Below are 23,279 nucleotides of genomic sequence, written 5' to 3'. Positions count from 1 at the left end.
CGCCAAGGCTGTCTATTTAAAGTGTGCGTAACCTATTCCTCCCAACTGTCCTAAATTTGTCGAGACAGTCCTGGTTTTTTTGAGCCACGATCACACCGTCCCACCCACGGGCTACAGGGTCCTGCGGTGGGTGGAGGCCGGTTGGGAGGCTGCCTCTCACTCGCTACTCTGCGTAGCTATATTTACAGCCGAGAGGAACTGTGGGACATGCCAAACTTTTCCCGGTGCGCTGGCCATGCGCCCAAAGTGACGAAAAATGTGGTGGGTGGGAGGGAGTCCTATTTACAAGATGACAGAAGATATGCTTACTCCATAGATGAGGAAATTACATTTCTAGGTTTAGGCAATATGAGTATATACGTACATGGGCTTATTCCAGAGCTTCTCAGGTGTTGAAGAACCACAGGTCCCAGCATGCCCTGCCAGGCAGCAGTTGTGTAGAAATAATTGGCTCACAAAGGACCTGAGTTGAATGCGATTCCGATATCTGGGCAAATGGTCGGTGCTTTTCAACCGCACATGCGTCTATAGGGGTTATTCAGAGTTGTTAGCAAACCAAAAAAGTTAGCAATTGGGCAAAACCATGGGGGTAATTCCAGGTTGATCGCAGCAGGATTTTTGATAGCAATTGGGCAAAACCATGTGCACTGCAGGGGAGGCAGATATAACATGTGTAGAGAGAGTAAGATTTGGGTGGGTTATTTTGTTTCTGTGCAGGGTAAATACTGGCTGCTTTATTTTGACACTGCAAATTAGATTGCAGATTGAACACACCCCACCCAAATCTATCTTTCTCTGCACATGTTATATCTGACTCCCCTGCAGTGCAACATGGTTTTTCCCAATTGCTAACTTTATTGGTTTGTTAACTCTCTCTGATGGAGAATCTGCACCTAGCATGTGGCTGGTGCAAGTTATGTTGCGTCTAAATATGCGCCAAGCGGTATTGCAGAGTCCAGAGGTGCTCAAAAAGGACCTCTCAGTCTGTGCACGTCTGTACACCAGCTAAGGGCTTGTAGGGGTATTTGCATTGACAACACTACACTGGTAAAATATACACAATCATCACACAGGTTCGGCAGCCCCTACAAAGTTCTAAAGGTATTACTGAGTAATTTAAAAATAAAGAAATACATTTTAATTTCTCCTACATTGTACTGTATAGGATAAAAAAGTAGATGTGTTCCTGCAGTTTATTACCGCGCATTCTTTTTATTGTAGACGTTGTGGTTCTGCGTTCTCGGAGGAGTGTTCTGCAGTAGTGACATCACAGTTCTCCTGATATCTGGGCTTATTACTATAAAGCGGACATCGCACCGATTTAGTTTTCTGGTTTAATGTCATTTATCTCAACGATAGAAAAGTTTGTATCCCCACAATTTACATTGAACATTTTGCAGTAGCGGCTCAGCCATACTAATACCACTTTCAGACCGAAAAACGACCCGTGTGTTTCATGAAATTACCGGGTGGAACTGCTTCACTCAGTAATTTCAGTTTCTGTCTGAAAGGGGTATAAGAGAATTCTCTCCGATTTGCCATCATGCATCTAAATCGGGGGTTACACGACCACAGTGGACGGGAAATCCTGACTTCCGCTTTAAGGGGGTCATTCCGAGTTGATCGCTAGCTGCTTTCGTTCGCTGCACAGCGATCAGGCAAAAAAAATGTCACTTCTGCGCATGCGGCGCAATGCGCACGCGCGTCGTACTAATACAACGAACGATGTAGTTTCACACAAGGTCTAGCGAAGCATTTCAGTCTCACTGCTGGCCGCAGAGTGATTGACAGGAAGTGGGCGTTTTCTTGGTGTGAACTGGCCGTTTTCAGGGAGTGTTCGTAAAAACGCAGGCGTGCCAGGAAAAACGCAGGCGTGGCTGGGCGAATGCAGGGCGTGTTCGTGACGTCAAAACAGGAACTGAACAGTCTGAAGTGATCGCAAGCGCGGAGTAGGTTTTGAGCTACTCTAAAACTGCACTTCTGCTAAGCTAAAATACACTCCCAGTGGGAGGCGGCATAGCGTTTGCACGGCTGCTAAAAACAGCTAGCGAGCGAACAACTCGGAATGACCACCTAAGTTCCACTTGCAATTCAAAGCTGAATACATGGAAGCCGATCCTGTAATTGTTCACCTTTAGGACACAATGTAATCTCATGCTGATTATGACTTTATTGGAAGGTGATTGGCATTTGCAGTTAGTATTACACACTTGTGATGCAGAAAGTGCAGCACGTTACTAGCTAGTTGCTCACTTACTAAAGTAGTTTCTCAAAGGAAAGAGTTGGAGACCTGTTCCGGCTGATACTCAGCCCCTTTAATGCTGCCTTGTACAGTCCGCTGTAGTGTGATGCTCTGATTGTCCTCACTTTATGCTTTCTCCAAGGTTTCGATGCCTATTTTACATCACGCACCCTGGAGAATAACAGGAGGAATGTCTGGTTTGCAGAGTACTGGGAAGAAAACTTTAACTGTAAACTGACCATCACTGGCTCTAAGAAAGAGGACACTGACCGCAAGTGTACAGGTAAGTGGCCACTGACTACAGATAAGACATACTATGGATGTCCAAGGAAACATATAGCCGCCTTGCTGGATATGACCACATGCACCATGCACAGAAGCATTGTATGTATACATTGACGATACATTTCTGTTTGTGGCATTGACACCTAATTTTGAACCTGTGCCTCATTTATGCAGGGAAAGCAGGGGAGAGGGGGCAGCTTGCGACCTGGTGAGGCAAACACAAAGATCTTGTATGAAAAATGTGTGTGGCTAAGTAGTGTGGGCGTGGCATGTCTAGTGTGGGCGCGGCACATCTAGTGTGGGCGCAGCACACGTAGTTGTGGGCATCATGTGTCTAGTGTGTAGACGTGGGGAGTTTAGTGTGGGCGTTGTGTGTCTATTGTGGGTGTGGTGCATCTAGTGTCTGTGTGGTACATCTAGTATGGGCGTGGTGCATCTGGTGTGGGTGTGGTTACTCTAGTGTGGGCGTGGTGCATATCATGTGGGTGTGGTATGTCTAATGTGGGCATGGTGCATATAGTGTGGGTGTGGTGCATCTAGTGTGGGTGTGGTACATCTAGTGTGGGTGTGGTTCTTCTAGTGTGGGCGTGGTGCATCTAGTGTGGGCGTGGTGCATCTAGTGTGGGTGGTACGTCTAGTGTTGGCGTGGTGCATCTAGTGTGGACATGGTGCATCTAGTGTCGGCGTGGTGCATTTAGTGTGTGGGCGTGGTGTGTCTAGTGTAGGTGTGGTGCATCTAGTGTGGCCGTGATGCGTCTAGTGTGGGCGTGGTGCATCTAGTGTGGACATGGTGCATCTAGTGTGGGCGTGGTGTGTCTAGTGTGGGTGTGGTGTGTCTAGTGTGAGCGTGGTACATCTAGTGTGAGCGTGGTGCATCTAGTGTGGACATGGTGCATCTAGTGTGGGCGTAGTGCATCTAGTGTGGGCGTGGTATGTCTAGTGTGAGCGTGGTACATCTAGTGTAGGTGTGGTGCATCTAGTGTGGGCGTGGTGCATCTAGTGTGGGCGTGGTGCGTCTAGTGTGAGCGTGGTGCATCTAGTGTGGGCGTGGTGCATCTAATGTGGGCGTGGTACGTCTAGTGTAAGCATGGTGCATCTAGTGTGAACGTGGTGCATCTACTGTGGTCGTGGTGCGTCTAGTGTTGGCGTGGTGCATCTAGTGTGGGCGTGGTGCATCTAGTGTGGGTATGGTGCATTTAGTGTTTAGTGTGGGCGTGGTGCATCTAGTGTGGGCGTGGTGCGTCTAATATGGGTGTGGTACATCTAGCGTGGGGGCGTGGTGCATCTAGTGTGGGCGTGATGCGTCTAGTGTGGGCGTGGTGCATCTAGTGTGGGCGTGGTATGCTAGTGTGGGTGTGGTCTGTCTAGTGTGGGCGTGGTGCATCTAGTGTGGATGTGGTGTGTCTAGTGTGGGCATGGTACGTCTAGTGTGGGTGTGGTACATCTAGTGTGGGTGTGGTACGTCTAGTGTGGGTGTGGTGCATCTAGTGTGGGTGTGGTACGTCTAGTGTGGGTGTGGTGCATCTAGTGTGGGCGTGGTATGTCTAGTGTGGGTGTGGTATGTCTAGTGTGGGCGTGGTGCATCTAGTGTGGATGTGGTGTGTCTAGTGTGGGCGTGGTATGTCTAGTGTGGGTGTGGTGTGTCTAGTGTGGGTGTGGTGCATCTAGTGTGGATGTGGTGTGTCTAGTGTGGGCATGGTACGTCTAGTGTGGGCATGGTACGTCTAGTGTGGGCGTGGTACATCTAGTGTGGGCGCAGCACACGTAGTTGTGGGCATAATGTGTCTAGTGTGTAGACGTGGGGAGTTTAGTGTGGGCGTTGTGTGTCTATTGTGGGTGTGGTGCATCTAGTGTCTGTGTGGTACATCTAGTATGGGCATGGTGCATCTAGTGTGGGTGTGGTTATTATAGTGTGGGCGTGGTGCATATTGTGTGGGTGTGGTATGTCTAATGTGGGCATGGTGCATATAGTGTGGGTGTGGTGCATCTAGTGTGGGTGTGGTACATCTAGTGTGAGTGTGGTTCTTCTAGTGTGGGCGTGGTGCCTCTAGTGTGGGCGTGGTGCATCTAGTGTGGGTGGTACGTCTAGTGTTGGCGTGGTGCATCTAGTGTGGACATGGTGCATCTAGTGTGGGCGTGGTGCATTTAGTGTGTGGGCGTGGTGTGTCTAGTGTAGGTGTGGTGCATCTAGTGTGGGCGTGGTGCGTCTAGTGTGGGCGTGGTGCATCTAGTGTGGACATGGTGCATCTAGTGTGGGCATAGTGCGTCTAGTGTGGGCGTGGTGTGTCTAGTGTGGGCGTGGTGCATCTAGTGTGGACATGGTGCATCTAGTGTGGGCGTAGTGCGTCTAGTGTGGGCGTGGTATGTCTAGTGTGAGCGTGGTACATCTAGTGTAGGTGTGGTGCATCTAGTGTGGGCGTGGTGCATCTAGTGTGGGCATAGTGCGTCTAGTGTGGGCGTGGTGTGTCTAGTGTGGGCGTGGTGTGTCTAGTGTGGGCGTGGTGCATCTAGTGTGGACATGGTGCATCTAGTGTGGGCGTAGTGTGTCTAGTGTGGGCGTGGTATGTCTAGTGTGAGCGTGGTACATCTAGTGTAGGTGTGGTGCATCTAGTGTGGGCGTGGTGCATCTAGTGTGGGCGTGGTGCGTCTAGTGTGAGCGTGGTGCATCTAGTGTGGGCGTGGTGCATCTAGTGTGGGCGTGGTACGTCTAGCGTAAGCATGGTGCATCTAGTGTGAACGTGGTGCATCTACTGTGGTCGTGGTGCGTCTAGTGTTGGCGTGGTGCATCTAGTGTGGGCGTGGTGCATCTAGTGTGGGCATGGTGCGTTTAGTGTGGGCGTGGTGCATCTAGTGTGGGCGTGGTGCGTCTAATATGGGTGTGGTACATCTAGCGTGGGGGCGTGGTGCATCTAGTGTGGGCGTGATGCGTCTAGTGTGGGCATGGTGCGTCTAGTGTGGGCGTGGTGCATCTAGTGTGGGCGTGGTATGTCTAGTGTGGGTGTGGTCTGTCTAGTGTGGGCGTGGTGCATCTACTGTGTATGTGGTGTGTCTAGTGTGGGCATGGTACGTCTAGTGTGGGTGTGGTACATCTAGTGTGGGTGTGGTACGTCTAGTGTGGGCGTGGTGCATCTAGTGTGGGCGTGGTATGTCTAGTGTGGGTGTGGTGTGTCTAGTGTGGGCGTGGTGCATCTAGTGTGGATGTGGTGTGTCTAGTGTGGGCGTGGTATGTCTAGTGTGGGTGTGGTGTGTCTAGTGTGGGTGTGGTGCATCTAGTGTGGATGTGGTGTGTCTAGTGTGGGCATGGTACGTCTAGTGTGGGCATGGTACGTCTAGTGTGGGCGTGGTACATCTAGTGTGGGTGTGGTACGTCTAGTGTGGGCATTGCATTCCCCAGCCAGCACAATATATGGACATTTATTACTTCACAGAGCTATAATAAATAGAGAGCATTGCTTTGATACACAATTTAGGGGATACATACGTTATGTAGGCATAATGACAATGCAAACTTGTAACACATGGACACTACAGCAATGTCAGCATCTAACTCTAGCGCTAATGTCAACATTTTCACTGTGCTGGCATCATTACATTTGTCAGTCTGGTGTCAGCATTATGAATATCAATATAGTAGATGTCACATAGTGAATGCATTACATTGGAAAGATAATTTTGTTGATCTCTATACAATGCATTTCTATCTAGCTCTATACAATACTAAGAGCATTCTAGCAATGAATATATAACACAGAGAGCATGCTAGTGACAAATATACAACACAGTGAGAATTATAGTGATGAATATGCAATACAAAGAGCATTCTGGTGAGCAATATACAATACAGAGTCATTCTAGTGACCAATATACAATACAGATACCATTCTGGTGAGCAATATACAATACAGAGTCATTCTAGTGACCAATACACAATACAGATACCATTCTGGTGAGCAATATAAAATACAGAGTAATTTTAGTGACCAATATACAATACAGATACCATTCTGGTGAGCAATATAAAATACAGTCATTCTAGTGACCAATATACAATACAGATACCATTCTGGTGAGCAATATACAATACAGAGTCATTCTAGTGACCAATATACAATACAGATACCATTCTGGTGAGCAATATACAATACAGAGTCATTCTAGTGACCAATATACAATACAGATACCATTCTGGTGAGCAATATAAAATACAGAGTCATTCTAGTGACCAATATACAATACAGAGAGCATTCTGGAGAGCAATATACAATACAGATACCATTCTGGTGAGCAATATACAATACAGATATCATTCTAGTGACCAATATACAATACAGATATCATTCTGGTGAGCAATTTACAATACAGAGTTATTCTAGTGACCAATATACAATACAGATACCATTCTGGTGAGCAATATACAATACAGAGTCATTCTAGTGACCACTATACAATACAGATACCATTCTGGTGAGCAATATACAATACAGAGTCATTCTAGTGACCAATATACAATACAGATACCATTCTGGTAAGCAATATACAATACAGAGTAATTCTAGTGACCAATATACAATACAGATACCATTCTGGTGAGCAATATAAAATACAGAGTCATTCTAGTGACCAATATACAATACAGAGAGCATTCTGGTGAGTAATATACAATACAGATACCATTCTGGTGAGCGATATACAATACAGATATCATTCTAGTGACCAATATACAATACAGATATCATTCTGGTGAGCAATATACAATACAGAGTCATTCTAGTGACCAATATACAATACAGATACCATTCTGGTGAGCAATATACAATACAGAGTCATTCTAGTGACCAATATACAATAAAGATACCATTCTGGTGAGCAATATAAAATACAGAGTCATTCTAGTGACCAATATACAATACAGAGAGCATTCTGGTGAGCAATATACAATACAGAGTCATTCTAGTGACCAATATACAATACAGATACCATTCTGGTGAGCAATATACAATACAGAGTCATTCTAGTGACCAATATACAATACAGATACCATTCTGGTGAGCAATATACAATACAGAGTCATTCTAGTGACCAATATACAATACAGATACCATTCTGGTGAGCAAAATAAAATACAGAGTCATTCTAGTGACCAATATACAATACAGATACCATTCTGGTGAGCAATATAAAATACAGAGTCATTCTAGTGACCAATATACAATACAGATACCATTCTGGTGAGCAATATACAATACAGAGTCATTCTAGTGACCAATATACAATACAGATACCATTCTGGTGAGCAATATACAATACAGAGTCATTCTAGTGACCAATATACAATACAGATACCATTCTGGTGAGCAATATAAAATACAGAGTCATTATAGTGACCAATATACAATACAGATACCATTCTGGTGAGCAATATAAAATACAGAGTCATTCTAGTGACCAATATACAATACAGAGAGCATTCTGGTGAGCAATATACAATACAGAGTCATTCTAGTGACCAATATACAATACAGATACCATTCTGGTGAGCGATATACAATACAGAGTCATTCTAGTGACCAATATACAATACAGATACCATTCTGGTGAGCAGTATACAATACAGAGTCATTCTAGTGACCAATATACAATACAGATACCATTCTGGTGAGCAATATACAATACAGAGTCATTCTAGTGACTAATATACAATACAGATACCATTCTGGTGAGCAATATACAATACAGAGTCATTCTAGTGACCAATATACAATACAGATACCATTCTGGTGAGCAATATACAATACAGAGTCATTCTAGTGACCAATATACAATACAGATACCATTCTGGTGAGCAATATAAAATACAGAGTCATTCTAGTGACCAATATACAATACAGATACCATTCTGGTAAGCAATGTACAATACAGAGTCATTCTAGTGACCAACATACAATACAGAGAGCATTCTGGTGAGCAATATACAATACAGATACCATTCTGGTGAGCAATATACAATACAGATATCATTCTAGTGACCAATATACAATACAGATATCATTCTGGTGAGCAATTTACAATACAGAGTTATTCTAGTGACCAATATACAATACAGATACCATTCTGGTGAGCAATATACAATACAGAGTCATTCTAGTGACCACTATACAATACAGATACCATTCTGGTGAGCAATATACAATACAGAGTCATTCTAGTGACCAATATACAATACAGATACCATTCTGGTAAGCAATATACAATACAGAGTAATTCTAGTGACCAATATACAATACAGATACCATTCTGGTGAGCAATATAAAATAATTCTAGTGACCAATATACAATACAGAGAGCATTCTGGTGAGCAATATACAATACAGATACCATTCTGGTGAGCAATATACAATACAGATATCATTCTAGTGACCAATATACAATACAGATATCATTCTGGTGAGCAATATACAATACAGAGTCATTCTAGTGACCAATATACAATACAGATACCATTCTGGTGAGCAATATACAATACAGAGTCATTCTAGTGACCAATATACAATACAGATACCATTCTGGTGAGCAATATAAAATACAGAGTCATTCTAGTTACCAATATACAATACAGAGAGCATTCTGGTGAGCAATATACAATACAGAGTCATTCTAGTGACCAATATACAATACAGATACCATTCTGGTGAGCAATATACAATACAGAGTCATTCTAGTGACCAATATACAATACAGATACTATTCTGGTGAGCAATATACAATACAGAGTCATTCTAGTGACCAATATACAATACAGATACCATTCTGGTGAGCAATATACAATACAGAGTCATTCTAGTGACCAATATACAATACAGATACCATTCTGGTGAGCAAAATAAAATACAGAGTCATTCTAGTTACCAATATACAATACAGATACCATTCTGGTGAGCAATATAAAATACAGAGTCATTCTAGTGACCAATATACAATACAGATACCATTCTGGTGAGCAATATACAATACAGAGTCATTCTAGTGACCAATATACAATACAGATACCATTCTGGTGAGCAATATACAATACAGAGTCATTCTAGTGACCAATATACAATACAGATACCATTCTGGTGAGCAATATAAAATACAGAGTCATTCTAGTGACCAATATACAATACAGATACCATTCTGGTGAGCAATATAAAATACAGAGTCATTCTAGTGACCAATATACAATACAGAGAGCATTCTGGTGAGCAATATACAATACAGAGTCATTCTAGTGACCAATATACAATACAGATACCATTCTGGTGAGCAATATACAATACAGAGTCATTCTAGTGACCAATATACAATACAGATACCATTCTGGTGAGCAATATAAAATACAGAGTCATTCTAGTGACCAATATACAATACAGATACCATTCTGGTAAGCAATGTACAATACAGAGTCATTCTAGTGACCAATATACAATACAGAGAGCATTCTGGTGAGCAATATACAATACAGATACCATTCTGGTGAGCAATATACAATACAGATATCATTCTCGTGACCAATATACAATACAGATATCATTCTGGTGAGCAATATACAATACAGAGTCATTCTAGTGACCAATATACAATACAGATACCATTCTGTTGAGCAATATACAATACAGAGTCATTCTAGTGACCAATATACAATACAGATACCATTCTGGTAAGCAATATACAATACAGAGTCATTCTAGTGACCAATATACAATACAGATACCATTCTGGTAAGCAATATACAATACAGAGTCATTCTAGTGATGCTTATGCAATACAGAGAACATTCTGGTGAGTAATATACAATACAGAGTCATTCTAGTGACCAATGTACAACACAGATAGCATTCTGGTGAGCAATATACAATACAGAGTCATTCTAGTGACCAATATACAATACAGATACCATTCTGGTAAGCAATACACAATACAGAGTCATTCTAGTGACGCATTTGCAATACAGAGAACATTCTGGTGAGCAATATAAAATACAGAGTTATTTTAGTGACCGATATACAATACAGAGAACATTCTAGTAAACAAAATACAATACAGAGAGCAGTCTAGTGACTTCTATACAAAGTATAGAGTTTTCAAGATACATCCCAACATTCTTACTATCACAATAGCTAGTAAGTTGACACAACAATTGGGAATGTTGGAAGTATATTCATTCCACTCACCACTGATTTTTATAGTCCTGGGAGCATACATAAATTAAGGGTGTTTGGGGGACAGGAAAGTGGATTCATGTGGCATCTTAGTAAATTGCCAGTACTAGGTATGACAACGGGGGATGTAGTGATCTGGGGGCAAATGTATCAACCTGTTTTCTCTGAGCTGTGATACAGTAGCTCCTGCAACACTACAATTGTGAGCAGTAAGCTCAGTTAGGCGTCACTAGAAAAATATCTGATATCTCCACAGATCACCTTTTTTAACATAGGGGGTCATTCCGACCCGATCGCTCGCTGCAGTTTTTCGCAGCGCAGCGATTGGGTTGGAACTGCGCATGCGCCGGCACTGCAGTGCGCCACCGCATGGCAGCTTTCATTGCCTAGCGATCGCCTCTGAGACAGAGGCGGTTGCTGGGCGGGAGGGGGCTGAACGGTGGCGTTAAGCCGCTGTTTAGGGGGAGCGGTCCGGCCAACGCAGGCATGGCCGGACCGTTGGGGGGGGGGCGGGTCGCGGCGGCTGCGTGAAGTCTCCTCAACTGCAAAAGGCATTGCTGCTGTGCGATGCTTTTGTATTTGTGCGGTGGGGTGCCGGTACTGACATGCGGGGAGGACTAGCCCTGTGCTGGGCGTCCCCCCGCATTCAGGGAAGATGATCGTAGCTGTGCTAAAGTTAGCACAGCTACGATCAACTCGGAATGACCCCCATACTGTATAGAGAGGTGGGAATAAGCCCTTTTCCGTAAAACGGCAACATGTGCAGGTAACTATTCATATCGGTCTCTCCTGGACCGGCATTTATTTATTACTACCCGCCAGTGTCACCCATAGGGATAGGAATCCAGCGGCACAATTGAGAACTTACTTTGCAGGACTTAATGTCTGCATTTCCAGCAGCACGAACAGAACATAATTGTGCTGCAGCTGCTGCTCATGTCAGTGCAGAAAGAAATACAGTTAATACAGATGTTTGCGTATTTCCACGAATCCTAGGCGAGGAAAATAGAAAACAATTCCCTCTGAACACGTTTAGAAAATACAATTATTGGCAAAATCTAATTTAAGTCGCAAAAACCTCAGTGCGGAGGCAACTGCTACATCTCAGTACGAACACTCAGAACATTTGTAACGTCTCAGAAAGGCGGAGAAGTGTCAAAATACACAGAACTACTCTAAAAGCCCAATTACGTGTCCCTAAAAGGCGATGTGTTCTTTCAGAAGCCGTTTCCTTTTATTATCTGACTTTCTAATGACTAAGCAGCTCAGCCGGCGGCCCTCGGATAGCGAGGTCTGGCTCCCCAATCGCTAATACCGCTCTCTCCTGTGCTGTCGTCTTTCCATGGTATTACAAATGGCGTCCTGCACTTTCAGGCTGACCTATTACTAATAATTGAAATGACTATAAAACTAAAGGAGCTTCTACTCCAATTAGACATGGCGGACTGCTGGTGGCCATACATACGCTATACCAAAGCACGCAACATACAGACGAGTCCTCATACACCTATTCTATGGCGTGAGACGCATGGGACGATATAGACGCTACGCCACTCTGGACTTTCGGACTTTTATCTGAATTTAGCATCTTATCCGCATCATAACTGCAGCCAAAGTTGCTTATAGGGGGGGCAATTCAATTAGACGTTAAAAAAAAAATTGTGACAAGGTCAAAATGTCTACAGGGTCAAAATGTCGACATAGAATAGTTAGACAGTAGGAAAGGTCAACACGGTGAAAAGGTCGATATGGAAATGGTAGACGCAAAAAAGGTCGACACAAATTATTATTATTTTGGGGGGGGGTGTTTTGTCACTTTTTTGCCGCAAACACGCCCCATTAGTGTACCACGTCCCCTCGATTTGCTCGTCACACTTCGGGCACGGGCAGCGTTACTATTCCCAATCGTAGTCCACGTGGACGGTAAAGTATGAAATAGTTGACAAAATGAAAGTTTTTGGAAAAAACTTGTGTCTACCATGTGTGTCTATCTTTTACGTGTCGACCTTTTGACACTGTCGACGTCTACCATTATGGTAGACCTATTGACTGTAGACCTTTTATTGTGTACATCTATAGTCCGGATACTCAATCAGCTCCTAATTGTCATTTTTCAAACACAGCCTGTGACATGACCGTTAGGAGCTGATTGGCTGGTTCTTTATCACCGTGCTATATTTATCACTCTCCAGGGCTTTATAAATCTGAGCCATATATCTCTCCTATGTTTAAATTGAGTATTTTCTATTTACCTTTTAGAAAGATACAGAAATAAAAGGAAAACATTCAAACTCTGATTTCTATTTAAAGGACATTTATTATTCGTTATAAGCATCATTGTTCTCATCTATCGTAAGCCACATTTGTTTTCCATCTACGTTGTTTGTGCGTAATGCATTACCTGCGTGCGTTATATTGTGTCAGCCGATAACTATTGTTAGCGTTTTACAATGGAGCAGATGTGGGTTGTCCTCGCGCCCCCTCTGTCGCGGTACCCTACATTCAGCAGAGTCACCAGTGACCGGTTATGTGCCCCTCTCCCGCAGGCCAGGAGCGCATTGGACAGGACTCTCCGTATGAACAGGACGGGAGGGTCCAGTTTGTGGTGGATGCCGTCTACGCTATGGCACATGCCCTGCACAACATGATGAAGGATCTCTGTCCAGGGTCGTCAGGGCTTTGTCCAGCTGTGGACCCTCCAGTGGGAAAGAAACTTCTCAAATACATTCGCAGTGTGAGCTTTAATGGTAAGAGATGCCGGGATGCAGAACAGCCTTAATGGTACCTAAACATAAACCAAGTAAACATACGTATACTGTGCCCATGGCTAGCCTACATTCCAACTACACACGGAGCCATAGACTAGCCAAAAAGAGTTCATTAAATCTTAATCTAAATACAATCTAGGAACAGAGCGGCAGATGTATTAAGGGGGTCATTCCGATCTGATCGCACACTAGGTTTTTTCGCTGCGGTGCGATCAGGTCAAAACTGCGCATGCATATACACCGCAATGCGCATGCGCGTCATACAGGTACAAAGCGGATCGTTGCTGAGCGATGGATTTCACGAAGAATCCATTCGCACAGCCGATCGCAAGGAGATTGACAGGAAGAGGGCGTTTGTGTGTGGCAACTGACCGTTTTCTGGGAGTGGTAGGAAAAATGCAGGCGTGTCCGAGCGTTTGCAGGGAGGGTGGCTGACGTCAATTCCGGGCCCGGACAGTCTGAAGTGATCGCAGCGGCTGAGTAAGTTCAAACCTACTCTGAAACTGCACAAAACTTTTTTGTACCACTCGGCTGCACAAGCGTTCGCACACTTGCAAAGTGAAAATACACTCCCCTATGGGCGGCGACTATCTGATCGCAGCGCTGCAAAAAGTAGCTAGCAAACGATCAACTCAGAATGACCCCCTAAGTCTGGAGACAGCATAAGGAAGTGATAAATCAGTGATAAGTGCAAGGTGATAAATGCACCAGCCAAACTGTTAATTTACATATTGGAGCTGATTGGCTGGTGCGTTTATCACCTTCCACTTATCACTGGTTTATCACTTCCTTATTCCTTCTCCAGGTTAATACATCTGCCCCAGAGTGTACTATCTAATTACAATAATGACTGTCTTGAATAGACCTTAATCTGGGATAGCTAGTGCTACATCTGCTTGAGATAACCCTCTAAACTGGGAGGAAATACGTGGGGGGTGTTATATCTACTGTATTATACTCCAGGGATGAATTCCAGGAACACGGCTTTCCTAGATATGTCACAGAATTCTTCTCTCAAAGTGGAATTGATTAAATTAGTCCCAAAATTATTTACTGAAAAACAACAACAGCTCCATAAGTGTGTCATATATATTTTGTATTAAACGGTCTTATAAATTACTTTTTTCTGAACAACATTAACAGTTATTTGGGTTCATAAAATTAATAAAAATAAAAAAAAATCTGAGGAGATGTATTATGGTCTTCTGCAGTGTGGAGAAGTTGCTCATGGCAACCAATCAGCTTGTGCTTATCACTTTACAGACCGTACTTGATTAATGCTAGCTAAAAGATGATTGTTGCTATGGGCAATTTCTGCACTTGTCCACTCTTTAGAAGGCTTTGATCCAACTCTCCCTAATAATATTAAAAGACAATTTCTAACACTGGGCCTGGTTTAGCGGCGGACGCGGCGTGGATGCAGCACGCAGTTGACGGATGTTTTATGTCTGTGCGTGTGTACCAGCCGCACAGCGATGTTGTTCCGATTGTTAGCGCTCAGAGACTCGGATGTGTGGTCTGTTGGATTCCGTGGGAGGTAACAGAGGAGTGGCTAAGCAGATGCTGGTTTTGTCGCTGCAAGTAGTTATGTCCAGTGACGCACAGCTGCTGACACAGGCCACGGCGAGACGGGAAGGGAGGGGGTTCCAGGATTTAGGGGGAGATATACAAAGCAGTGATAAAAGTGGAGAAGCGAGCCAGTGGAGAAGTTGCCCATGGCAACCAATCAGCATTGACGTCACGTAACATTTATCATTTTCTTACTTTAAAAGTATACAGAGCAGCTGATTGGTTACCATGGGCAACTTCTCCACTGGCTCACTTCTCCGCTCTTATCACTGCTTAGTATATGTTCCCCTAAGTCAAGAAACATTTTCTATAGATAAAAACCTATTACTTTATCATGAAAGGCGATCTCTGGCATCTATAAAATTAATTCCCTCCATTGTCATGACAATTAGTTCAAACTCTTTGTTCCTGGGTTCTTGTGAATTTTTTCGGGTGTATAAATCCACCCTTTCCAACTTTCCACCCCCTCCAAAAATTAAAATGATAGAGGACCTGCAAAGTTCTCTGATCGGCTAACTATTATTATTATGTAGAACGTAAATACATTTTCTTTCCAAGTACTAATTTAGGAGCTTCAGGCTTAGCCCACAATAGACAAAAGAGCCGACATTGGGCCTAACTCAGACCTGTTCGCTCGCTAGGGATTTTTCTGTGTTCACATAGTCGCCGCCCATAGGGGAGTGTATTTTGGCTGTACAAGTGTGCGAACGCATGTGTAGCAGAGCTGTACAAACAGATTTTGTGCAGTCTCCGCACAGCCCAGGACTTACTCAGCCGCTGCGAACCCTTCAACCTGTCCGGGACCGGAATTGACGTCAGACACCCGCCCTGCTAACGCACGGACACGCCTGCGTTTTTCCAGACACTCCCAGAAAACGTCAGTTGACACCCACAAATGGCTTCTTCCTGTCAATCTCCTTGCGAACGCCCGTGCGAATGGATTCTTCGCACAAACCCATTGCTGAGCGGCAATCCGCTTTGGACCCGTGCGACGCACCTGCGCATTGCGGTGCATTCGCATGCGCAGTTTAGACCTGATCGCAGGCTGCACGAAAATGCAGCCTAGCGATCAGGTCTGAATTAAGCCCATTATTCCATCAGGACTCAGACGGGTATCACCTGTCGCGCTAAACCAAATACACTATGCATTAAGGTGCTATACATTAGGGCTCTCCCATAGATATCTTTTCACCATTACATCAAGAGAGCCACACTTTGTATGCTCTTGGCAGTGTGGGCTTCTATGCAACCTAGAGATTTATTATTTTCTTCTTATTTCAAACCATCCAGTGATTTCTTGAATAATTCTCTTCAATTCCTGCAAACTATAATTGAGCTAATTTTGGTAATTTGTCCAGTATTGTGAGCTGGAGGCACACAGGCCTATTCTGGCTTGAAGCATGGACAAGGTTTCACGTCCCGCTGTTAATGCCTTGTGTCATGTAAAAAGCCGCGCTAATTATTTAGCAATTTACGGCAAATTTAGGGTGTTTTACTCTTGCATCTAAAGCTTTAGTGGGGTTTTTTTTTTCAAGCCTCGGAGTTTCTGCTATTTAAAATTCTTGATTATAAAATCAAGATTCTTTGAGAAGAGATTTTTTTTTATTTCTTTTCTCTCTTACACAGAAGAGACGGCATTTAATGTTCCCTTTGATGAAACATCATATGCTGTAATAATTCATATATTCTCAGTAGTTTTCATTAGCCGTAATGGCACAGAATAAGATGAAGCGCTTGGGGTTTGTTGCTATGGCAGTGACATAGAAGATATACGCTAAGGTTTGTGCGTTATCATAGCCAAGGGCTTCTTCGTGTCTTATGGATGAGAGAGACACTAATGCCAGGTAAACCACTGGTGTTGTGTGTTTGTATTATTTAATAGTAGGAACAATGCGTGGAATGTCTGACATGCTTTTGTGACAGTCGTTGGGAGTACAGTTGCAACCGGTGGTGTTTTAGCGGTGCTACCACCCCCAGGGGCACAAGGCAGAGGGTGCAGCACCCAGGGGTTGCCCCAAGCGGCACTTAAGCTGCAATACCAGCTGCAGGGTGGCATCCTAGCATCCTGCTCAGTTGCAAACGCAGGATTTCTAAAGGGGGCTTTCCAAATGCAATCTCCAAATATCCCACTCTGTGGAACATTATAGATGATCTATAGTATAAGCTGTAATAAACATATTTAAATGATATAATTAATATAAGTGGTCAGGAAAAGGTTAAACATACTATAATAAAGGCACAAACATTATGGAATTAGTACTGCACATTCTAAGCACACATTCTCCCACCTCATGGTAATGCTCCTGAATCTTCTTTCTGGTAGCTACTCTTTGGTCCAGTGCACTGAATGAGGGCCCAGAACCACACACACAGCAAGTTTTGTAGAAAAAGCTGCTACTGGGCAAGTGCAGCAGCTCTTCATGATACGGCGGCAGCTCTAGTAATCGTATTTTCTCTGACGTCCTAGTGGATGCTGGGAACTCCGTAAGGACCATGGGGAATAGACGGGCTCCGCAGGAGACTGGGCTCTCTAAAAGAAAGATTAGGTACTATCTGGTGTGCACTGGCTCCTCCCTCTATGCCCCTCCTCCAGACCTCAGTTAGAATCTGTGCCCGGCCAGAGCTGGGTGCTCCTAGTGGGCTCTCCTGAGCTTGCTAGAAAAGAAAGTATTTGTTAGGTTTTTTATTTTCAGTGAGATCTGCTGGCAACAGACTCTCTGCTACGTGGGACTGAGGGGAGAGAAGCAAACCTACCTGCTTGCAGCTAGCTTGTGCTTCTTAGGCTACTGGACACCATTAGCTCCAGAGGGTTTGAACACAGGGCCTGACCTCGATCGTCCGTTCCCGGAGCCGCGCCGCCGTCCCCCTTGCAGAGACAGAAGAGAAGCGATGAAATCGGCGGCAGAAGACTCCTGTCTTCATTAAGGTAGCGCACAGCACCGCAGCTGTGCGCCATTGTTCCCACAGCACACCACACACTCCGGTCACTGTAGGGTGCAGGGCGCTGGGGGGGGGGGGGGTGCGCCCTGGGCAGCAATTATAATACCTTTTGGCACTTAAAATACACATAATACAGTCTGAAAACTGTATATGTGTAAAAAACCCCGCCATTAAGTTACATAAAACGCGGGACAGAAGCCCGCCGCGGAGGGGGCGGGGCCTTCTTCCTCAGCACACCAGCGCCATTTTCCCTTCACAGCTCCGCTGGAAGCAGCTCCCCAGGCTCTCCCCTGCAGTATCCTGATACGAGAAGGGTAAAAAAGAGAGGGGGGGGGGGCACATAAATTTAGGCGCAAATAAGATATTTAAGCAGCTATTGGGTAAATCACTTTTTATAGTGTAAATCCCTGTGTTATATAGCGCTGTGGTGTGTGCTGGCATACTCTCTCTCTGTCTCCCCAAAGGACTTTGTGGGGTCCTGTCCTCAGTCTGAGCATTCCCTGTGTGTGTGCGGTGTGTCGGTACTGCTGTGTCGACATGTTTGATGAGGAGGGTTACGTGGAGGCGGAGCATGGGCAGATAAGTGTGGTGTCACCCCCGACGGGGCCGACACCTGATTGGATGGATATGTGGAAGGTCTCAACCGACAGTGTCAACTCCTTACATAAAAGGTTCGATGACGTAGCAGGCTTGGGACAGCCGGGGTCTCAGCCCGCGCCTGCCCAGTCGACTCAGAAGCCGTCAGGGGCTCATAAACGCCCGCTAGCTCAGATGGTAGACACAGATGTCGACACGGAGTCTGACTCCAGTGTAGATGAGGATGAGACAAATGTACAGTCTACAAAAGCCATCCGATGCATGATTACTGCAATGAAAGATGTATTGCATATTTCTGATATTAACCCGGTTACCACCAAGATGGGTATTATGTTTGGGGAGAAAAAGCAGCCAGTGACTTTTCCCCCATCTGATGAATTAAATGATTTGTGTGAAGAAGCGTGGAGTTCCACTGATAAGAAACTAGTGATTTCTAAGAGGTTACTGATGGCGTACCCTTTCCCGCCAACGGATAGGTTATGTTGGGAAACATCCCCTAGGGTGGACAAGGCGCTAACACGCTTATCTAAAAGGGTGGCACTGCCGTCTCAGGATACGGCCGCCCTAAAGGAGCCTGCGGATAGAAAGCAGGAAGCTATCCTGAAGTCTGTGTATACACACTCTGGTACTCTACTGAGACCTGCTATTGCTTCAGCCTGGATGTGTAGTGCTGCAGCAGCATGGACTGATACCCTGTCAGACAACATTGATTCCCTCGACAGGGATACTGTTTTACTAACCATCGAACATATAAAAGACGTCGTCTTATTATATATGCGGGATGCCCAGAGGGACATTTGCCTGCTGGCATCTAGAATTAATGCAATGTCCATTTCTGCCGGGAGAGTATTATGGACTCGGCAGTGGACAGGTGATGCTGATTCTAAAAAACACATGGAGGTTTTGCCTTATAAGGGTGAGGAATTGTTTGGGGACGGTCTCTCGGACCTCGTATCCACAGCAACTGCTGGGAAGTCGACTTTTTTACCTCAGGTTCCCTCACAGCCTAAGAAAGCACCGTATTATCAAGTGCAGTCCTTTCGGCCTCAGAAAGGCAAGCGGGTCAGAGGAGCATCATTTCTGCCCAGAGGCAAGGGTAGAGGAAAGAAGCTGCACCAGGCAGCCAGTTCCCAGGAACAAAAATCCTCCCCTGCTTCCACTAAGTCCACCGCATGACGTTGGGGCTCCACAGGCGGAGCCAGGTGCGGTGGGGGCGCGTCTCCGAAACTTCAGCAACCAGTGGGTTCGCTCACAAGTGGATCTCTGGGCTGTACAAATTGTATCTCAGGGATACAAGCTGGAGTTCGAGGCGACTCCCCCTCGCCGTTACCTCAAATCAGCCTTGCCAGCTGCTCCCAGGGAAAGGGAGGTAGTACTGGCGGCAATTCACAAGCTGTACCTCCAGCAGGTGATAATCAAGGTCCCCCTCCTTCAACAGGGCAGGGGTTACTATTCCACAATGTTTGTGGTACCGAAACCGGACGGTTCGGCGAGACCCATTCTGAATTTAAAATCCTTGAACACTTATATAAAGAAGTTCAAGTTCAAAATGGAATCGCTCAGGGCGGTTATTGCAAGCCTGGAAGAGGGGGATTTTATGGTGTCGCTGGACATCAAGGATGCTTACTTGCATGTCCCCATTTACCCACCTCACCAGGAATACCTCAGGTTTGTGGTACAGGACTGTCATTACCAATTCCAGACGTTGCCATTTGGTCTCTCCACGGCACCGAGAATATTTACCAAGGTAATGGCCGAAATGATGATACTCCTTCGGAAGAAGGGAGTTATAATTATCCCGTACTTGGACGATCTCCTCATAAAGGCGAGGTCCAGAGAGCAGTTGTTGGTCAGCGTAGCACTCTCTCAGGAAGTGTTGCAACAGCACGGCTGGATTCTGAATATCCCAAAGTCGCAGCTGATTCCTGCGACGCGTCTGCTTTTCCTGGGCATGATTCTGAACACAGAACAGAAGAAGGTGTTTCTCCCGGTGGAGAAGGCCCAGGAATTGTCATCTCTGGTCAGGGACCTCCTGAAACCAAAACAGGTGTCGGTGCATCACTGCACGCGAGTCCTGGGAAAGATGGTGGCTTCTTACGAAGCAATTCCCTTCGGCAGGTTCCATGCAAGGATCTTTCAGTGGGATCTGTTGGACAAATGGTCCGGATCGCATCTTCAGATGCATCGATTGATCACCCTGTCCCCAAGGGCCAGGGTAACTCTGCTGTGGTGGCTGCAGAGTGCTCATCTTCTCGAGGGCCGCAGGTTCGGCATACAGGACTGGGTCCTGGTGACCACGGATGCAAGCCTCCGAGGATGGGGGGCAGTCACTCAGGGAAGAAACTTCCAAGGACAGTGGTCAAGTCTGGAGACTTCACTACACATAAATATACTGGAACTAAGGGCCATTTACAATGCCCTGAGTCAAGCAGAGCCCCTGCTTCAAAACCACCCAGTACTGATTCAGTCAGACAACATCACGGCGGTCGCCCATGTAAACCGCCAGGGCGGCATGAGAAGCAGGATGGCAATGGCAGAAGCCACAAGGATTCTTCGATGGGCGGAGAATCACGTGCTAGCACTGTCAGCAGTGTTCATTCCGGGAGTGGACAACTGGGAAGCAGACTTCCTCAGCAGGCACGACCTCCACCCGGGAGAGTGGGGACTTCATCAAGAAGTCTTCACACAGATTGTAAATAGCTGGGAACTGCCACGGGTGGACATGATGGCGTCCCGCCTCAACAAAAAGCTAAAACAATATTGCGCCAGGTCAAGGGACCCTCAGGCGATAGCTGTGGACGCACTAGTGACACCGTGGGTGTACCAGTCGGTTTATGTGTTCCCTCCTCTTCCTCTCATACCCAAGGTACTGAGGATAGTAAGGAAGAGAGGAGTAAGAACTATACTCATCGTTCCGGATTGGCCAAGAAGAACTTGGTACCCAGAACTACAAGAAATGATCTCAGAGGACCCATGGCCTCTGCCTCTCAGACAGGACCTGTTACAGCAGGGGCCCTGTCTGTTCCAAGACTTACCGCGGCTGCGTTTGACGGCATGGCGGTTGAACGCCGGATCCTAACGGAAAAGGGCATTCCAGATGAAGTGATTCCTACGCTGATAAAAGCTAGGAAGGATGTGACAGCAAAGCATTATCACCGCATATGGCGGAAATATGTTGCTTGGTGTGAGGCCAGGAAGGCCCCAACAGAGGAATTCCAGCTGGGTCGATTTCTGCACTTCCTACAGTCAGGGGTGACTATGGGCCTAAAATTGGGGTCCATAAAGGTCCAGATTTCGGCCCTATCTATTTTCTTTCAAAAAGAACTGGCTTCACTGCCTGAAGTTCAGACGTTTGTAAAGGGAGTGCTGCATATTCAGCCCCCTTTTGTGCCTCCAGTGGCACCTTGGGATCTTAACGTTGTTTTGGATTTCCAGAAATCACACTGGTTTGAGCCACTTAGGACCGGGGAGCTAAAGTATCTCACGTTGAAGGTGGTCATGCTGTTGGCCTTAGCTTCAGCTAGGCGTGTGTCAGAATTGGCGGCTTTGTCATGTAAAAGCCCGTATCTGATCTTCCATATGGACAGGGCAGAATTGAGGACTCGTCCCCAATTTCTCCCAAAGGTGGTATCAGCGTTTCATTTGAACCAACCTATTGTGGTGCCTGCGGCTACTCAGGACTTGGAGGATTCCAAGTTGCTGGACGTAGTCCGGGCTTTGAAAATTTATGTTTCCAGGACGGCTGGAGTCAGGAAAACTGACTCGCTATTTATCCTGCATGCACCCAACAAGCTGGGTGCTCCTGCTTCAAAGCAAACTATTGCTCGCTGGATCTGTTGCACGATTCAGCTGGCACATTCTGCGGCTGGACTGCCGCATCCTAAATCAGTGAAAGCCCATTCCACAAGGAAGGTGGGCTCTTCTTTGGCGGCTACCCGAGGGGTCTCGGCTTTACAGCTTTGCTGAGCTGCTACTTGGTCGGGTTCAAACACATTTGCTAAATTCTACAAGTTTGATACCCTGGCTGAGGAGGACTTTGAGTTTGCTCATTCGGTGCTGCAGAGTCATCCGCACTCTCCCGCCCGTTTGGGAGCTTTGGTATAATCCCCATGGTCCTTACGGAGTTCCCAGCATCCACTAGGACATCAGAGAAAATAAGAATTTACTCACCAGTAATTCTATTTCTCGTAGTCCGTAGTGGATGCTGGGCGCCCGTCCCAAGTGCGGACTCTCTGCAATACATGTATATAGTTATTGCTTCACTAAAGGGTTATTGTTATGAGCCATCCGTAAAAGGAGGCTCAGTTGTTGTTCATACTGTTAACTGGGTATGGTTATCACAAGTTGTACAGTGTGATTGGTGTGGCTGGTATGAGTCTTACCCTGGATTCCAAATCCTTTCCTTGTTGTGTCAGCTCTTCCGGGCACAGTTTCCCTAACTGAGGTCTGGAGGAGGGGCATAGAGGGAGGAGCCAGTGCACACCAGATAGTACCTAATCTTTCTTTTAGAGTGCCCAGTCTCCTGCGGAGCCCGTCTATTCCCCATGGTCCTTACGGAGTTCCCAGCATCCACTACGGACTACGAGAAATAGAATTACCGGTGAGTAAATTCTTATTATATACCGTTACTATTGTTGTCATAATTTGCCACTTGCCAAGGGGGAGGGGGGTTTCCAGGCA

General features: G+C 45.5%; 1 protein-coding gene across 1 annotated transcript in view; it reads left to right on the top strand.

Annotated features, from left to right (window-relative positions):
* The window catches only part of GRM7 (glutamate metabotropic receptor 7), a 554,627-nt gene that overhangs the window by 253,456 nt on the left and 277,892 nt on the right, over positions 1-23,279 (top strand). Inside the window, exons 5-6 of the mRNA XM_063941283.1 lie at positions 2,385-2,525; positions 13,272-13,472. Of these exons, the coding sequence (XP_063797353.1) occupies positions 2,385-2,525; positions 13,272-13,472 (342 nt within the window). The remainder of the gene's footprint in view (positions 1-2,384; positions 2,526-13,271; positions 13,473-23,279) is intronic.

Source organism: Pseudophryne corroboree, chromosome 9, assembly GCF_028390025.1.
Source record: "Pseudophryne corroboree isolate aPseCor3 chromosome 9, aPseCor3.hap2, whole genome shotgun sequence".
Taxonomy (NCBI): Eukaryota; Metazoa; Chordata; class Amphibia; order Anura; family Myobatrachidae; genus Pseudophryne; species Pseudophryne corroboree.
This window is presented reverse-complemented; position numbering and strand designations above follow the sequence as displayed.